Here is a 4,705-nt window from a genome sequence, read left to right as displayed (position 1 = left end):
AGCATCTTTCTCTTTGACACCATGTCTGATATCCCACGTGATCTGTCAAATACTAATGCATGAAAATCCTAACCTCAAAAAAATCACCCGATAATACTCGAGCCTTTAGAAGTTAAAAGGATAACTTGTGTAAACTATATTAACGGTAATTTCCTTAAAGATATAATCCCAAAGTATATACACCCTCCCTCGGACTGTGTTGTTGCTCAGCAGCAACACTGTTTCCAGGTATACCCAGCATTAAGCGCTACACGTGCGCTTGATTCGGATTATAGACCGGTACATTGTGGAAGTTGATGCCGCTATACAAAGCGCTGCTGACCGACTTGCCATTCGTGTGTATGTGCTTCTTCGGCAGCGATGAGATCGACTTAGTTGTTGTCGAAGAAGTGGGCGTGGCCACCAGCCGACTGCGGTACGACTCGCAGGTCTTCCGCGACCATACCCACATGCCGGTTAATGTGCCACCCGCTAACTGAAAGAATATTCGTATAAGCGTCGGCCAAGCGGTACGTTGCTCTGGCGGTGCGCAGTCTTCGTGCGTGGAGCAAGCGGGCACCGTGTCGATGTAGCGCTCGAAAAATGAAGTCAATACGCCCGCTATTGTCGGCATGAAGAAGAGCAACGAGAATATTAGAAAGCGTTTGCGTATTTGCGAAAAGCGTTGATGTCCGAAAATAGGTTTAATTTGTTGTTGCAGCATATGTAGCGATCTGGAGGCGCGTACTGTGAAAAATAAGCCGAGCAATAGCAGCACCAAAGCGGGTATCTCCACAAAACCGAAAGCTGTGCACATGCCTGTCAGCTCGTTCGGGCGCACCTGTTCCATTAGGAGCGCGGCAATTGGTGGCGCCAGTGGTGGCACCCAAGCTAGCACATGAAATAGACCGGAGTTTTTCTCGAGCGCCTCACTCGACCACTTCTGATGCGATGAGAGGAAGAAGCATAACGCAAAAATTAGCCACCAGGTGGCGGCGCACAAACTCAGATAGCTTGTGGTGATGTATGAGGCCAAGCAGGGCGGCGTTACGGAGCAGGCGGCGCTAATTTTACCCAACGGATCTTCGATCATAGCCAGCGTACGCGTAGAGTTGTGAAATACGATGCGTTCCAGGTAACAAACACTGAAGAGGTTGTAGCAGAGGCAGAGAAAGAGCACTGGACGCTCGGGGTACCCAAACCGCGTAGGCTCAGCCCAGAAGGTGACCAGCGAGAAGAGTGTTAAAACAAAGCACACTGCCGAGAGACCGAGTATTAGACCCTCGGCAATTTTCTTCTGTTGCGTTGAGTGAAATGCATCGCGGTTACATTGCGGCACGCACAGTTCTGCGTTGAGGGTGTCGACGGTGAAGTTGAGTGGACAGATGGCGCTGGGCGCGATGCTCTTACTCAGATGTGGCGGCATTTTCCAAGCGGACCACGGCCAATAGAACTGTGTTGGCTGTTGAAATTGTGGCTGTGGTGAGGGTGGATGTGCCTGTATGTTCGTCTGCTGCTTTTCGGACTCTTGTGGGATCTGCATGCATAGCTCATGTTTCTCCGGCTGCGGCAGCGTGTCACAATTGAGAAAGTCGGGCCACAATTGCATGAGCTCAGCATGCGTTTCGCATTCACTTTTTACCGTCTCACAGAGCTGCTTGCAAGCGGTGACCGGCCGCGGTACATCGGGTGTGCAAAGCGGAAAAAGCGAGGAACAAAGCAGAAAGCGTGCTCGATTCGAGCAGGACGATTCGATTAGCGGCAGCAGTTTCGTCATCTGAATTAAAGAGAAAAAACACAAAATAAATTATTAGACGGTTGAAAAAATGTTTTTTTTTTTGTTTTTGTCGAAAACTGGCTAAGATTAAAATGACATTTACAAAAAGTATTAAACTAGAACGTTTAAATTCTTTCGATTTTGGCTTCAGCTTTTGGTGGAAACCAAATACAAATAAAACTGAAAACTTGCGGTGAGCGGAAAAAAGGTACGTCGCTCAGTCAAGCACTCGCATCAAATTAGCGCAGCAGACAACAATGCAATGCCAAGAAATTCTAGCGAAAGGAAAGATCAAAAAATATTTTTAGTTTGACTTGAAATATTTTGCCGTCTGTGTGATTGACGTGGTCATGTGAAGGATGTTGACATTTGACGAAATGTGCGAAAAATACACCGGGAATGAGACTCCTCGGTTTATTCGATTTCGGTTGAAATTAAAGCAAATATTTAAGATCTTACTTAAATCTTTTTTATATATATTTTATATGTTAATAAACAAATTTTTATAATAATAACACTCGGACACATGCTGAGCTGAAGCAAAATTGCCCAAATAACTCAATTATTTTGGTTTATGTGGAGATAAAAGTAATAATTTATGATACAGTTAGGTTAAGTAGAGCTAGCGATGTACTCCCCACCAAAGTCGAAAGGTACAAAAAATCTTTGAAAATCAAATTCTCAAGCTAATTGATATAATAATGGTTCTATTATGTGGCTTTAGTGGAGCTTCATCATAAAAGCTGAAAAGACTTGTGCCTGTAAGGTCGGGTGATCATGGCATATTCGACTGGTTTAATACATGAAGCGTAGGTTACACTGATGGCTGATCCCTCAACATGGCGCGGGATCACACTGTTATGTACGAGCCTTTACACGATCACAAATCTGTTTAGTTTATGTGTTTTATTTCAATTTCCGCTATTTTAAATGCGTGCCGAAAAGTTTGTAATCTGAGGTATTTAAGTTTGAACTGGCAAAGGTGGATATTCAAGGAGGAAATGCTTAGATGGTTTTGTGATTATATCGCATTTTCTTCCAATCAGCTAATGCAAAATCCAATCGGTGAAATTTTTAAGCTCAACATTGAAAGGTGGACTTCGCTAATCCGATGCCCAACAATGCAGTAGTGAACAACAAGAAGCTGTATAAAAGCTCACTCTTCCCATGCCCTTCTCGAAGGTATGTGAGCAGAGAGAAGATAGCCAGTCTCGGCTGTTTGGTAAACCAAATATTTTGAAAGGAATTGAACCGAGGATTTTAAAGTGTCCAAGCCCAAAGTCCCCCAAGGAGCCAGATCCTTTGAGTCTGACAGCAGCTTTCAAGGGCATACATCTTCCGGTTATGTCTACTCTAATCCGAGCACCATAGTTGGTGTGGCTCGTAGTGCGAATGGAAATTGGCTCAAGTATCTCTCGAATTTCCAGCTTATTTGGAACAAAGATGTCTGTAGAATTCAAAAGGCACCCCGATCATACAAAAATATTGTGTTTGGCCCACTGAATCACTACCTTATACGGACTGGTTACTTTATTTGTTCGATTTCAATTAATAAAATGACAATATTGAGCATAGCGTTGGTCCATAGTAAATATCTAACGCTTGAGCGCACATTCAGTTCGCAAAAATATCACACATCAAAGCGCAGTAATTGCTAACAAAAACAATCTAAAGCAAAATTTACACTAATTATAATTAATGCCGTAGAAAAAATTGAACAAAAAATACTTGCACAAGCACAGCACACCACCGGATGTCCACGAAAGCAAAACGCTTTGATCTGTGCCGCGCATGAAAAATAAATGTGTTGCTGCAATTAGCGCGCAAAATGCTGACGACGGCGGCTAAAACAAATGGGCCAACAGCCAACCACACGCTACAAACGCTCAAGCGCTTTTGTGCTAATAAAATCACTTTTTATTTAATGCGTGAGAATAAAATTATGAAAAAGTGGCAATAAAAACGACGGCGCACACAATGGAATTAACACTTTTTGTTGTTGTTTTGCTTTTTGTTGCTTTTATTTTAGACATTAGAGTGGCAGCATTTCGAAAGGAAGCGACAAAGAGCAAGGGAGCAGTAACAATTTGATTAAGCGCCACACACGAGCATCTTCAAAGGACTGAAAGCGCACACATACACACAAGCATATCTGTATGCACATATGCATGTACATATGTATGTGTTTGCATATAGTTGCGTTAAAGCAAAGTGTGTGGCGCGGAAAATTCAAAGTGGAGAAAATTTACTCAGTGTGTATGTATGCATGCATATGGGTAATGAGTAGTCTTGGCTAAGCACTCACACGCCGTTGCTGCGCTGCCGAGATCAAAGCGCGCCGCTCGCCGTGCGCGCAGCTACACAAATAAACACGCACACGCACACTAGTGGCTTTCAGCTGATGGGAAAACTGCATGCCGTGCGCTAAGAATAAGTAAGAATAAGACATCAAAGATTATCGGCAGCTGTATGTGCATGTGTGCTTAGCTCATACTTAGTGTAAATAAAGTTGTAATCATAACGCCGCCCGGGGCGGTGTGTACAAAGCGGCTAAAGTGTTTGCGCTTTTTAATTGTTTTCATTAGAATTGGAATTTGATTGGAAAAGTTGCTAATACACTTCGATGGTGGCGTGCTGTGCATGCTTTGAGCGTAATTATGAGATTTTGAGATATGTTCAAAATTTTTATCAAAAATAATATTTAAAATTTTTTTTAAATAAAATTATAAGGTTCTGAAATACTTTTTTATATCAATAATTTTTAAAAAATACTTTCTGAAAAGAGTGTTCTAATATTATTAAAAATATTCTAAAATGAACTTTATTTAAATTTTATTAAAGCTTACATAATAAACAAATTATTATATAAACTAAAGTACGCAGCGCTAGCATCATAGGCTTTCGGTTGACTAAAATGAACTAATATCAATATCAATAAAAAAAATAAAA

At 41.8% G+C, this 4,705-nt stretch overlaps 1 protein-coding gene across 1 annotated transcript in view; it reads right to left on the bottom strand.

The window, feature by feature from the left end:
* Positions 1 to 24: 24 nt before the first annotated feature.
* Positions 25 to 4,705, bottom strand: part of LOC108967963 (frizzled-3) — a 46,814-nt gene continuing 42,133 nt past the window's right edge. Inside the window, exon 2 of the mRNA XM_018931674.1 lies at positions 25 to 1,756. Coding sequence (XP_018787219.1) covers positions 248 to 1,756 — 1,509 coding nt within the window. The 3' untranslated portion in view covers positions 25 to 247. The remainder of the gene's footprint in view (positions 1,757 to 4,705) is intronic.

This window comes from Bactrocera latifrons, unplaced genomic scaffold (assembly GCF_001853355.1).
Source record: "Bactrocera latifrons isolate USDA-ARS-PBARC rearing strain unplaced genomic scaffold, ASM185335v1 scaffold_20, whole genome shotgun sequence".
Lineage (NCBI taxonomy): Eukaryota > Metazoa > Arthropoda > Insecta > Diptera > Tephritidae > Bactrocera > Bactrocera latifrons.
Note: the sequence above shows the minus strand (reverse complement) of the source record. Positions and strands in the feature narration are given on the sequence as shown.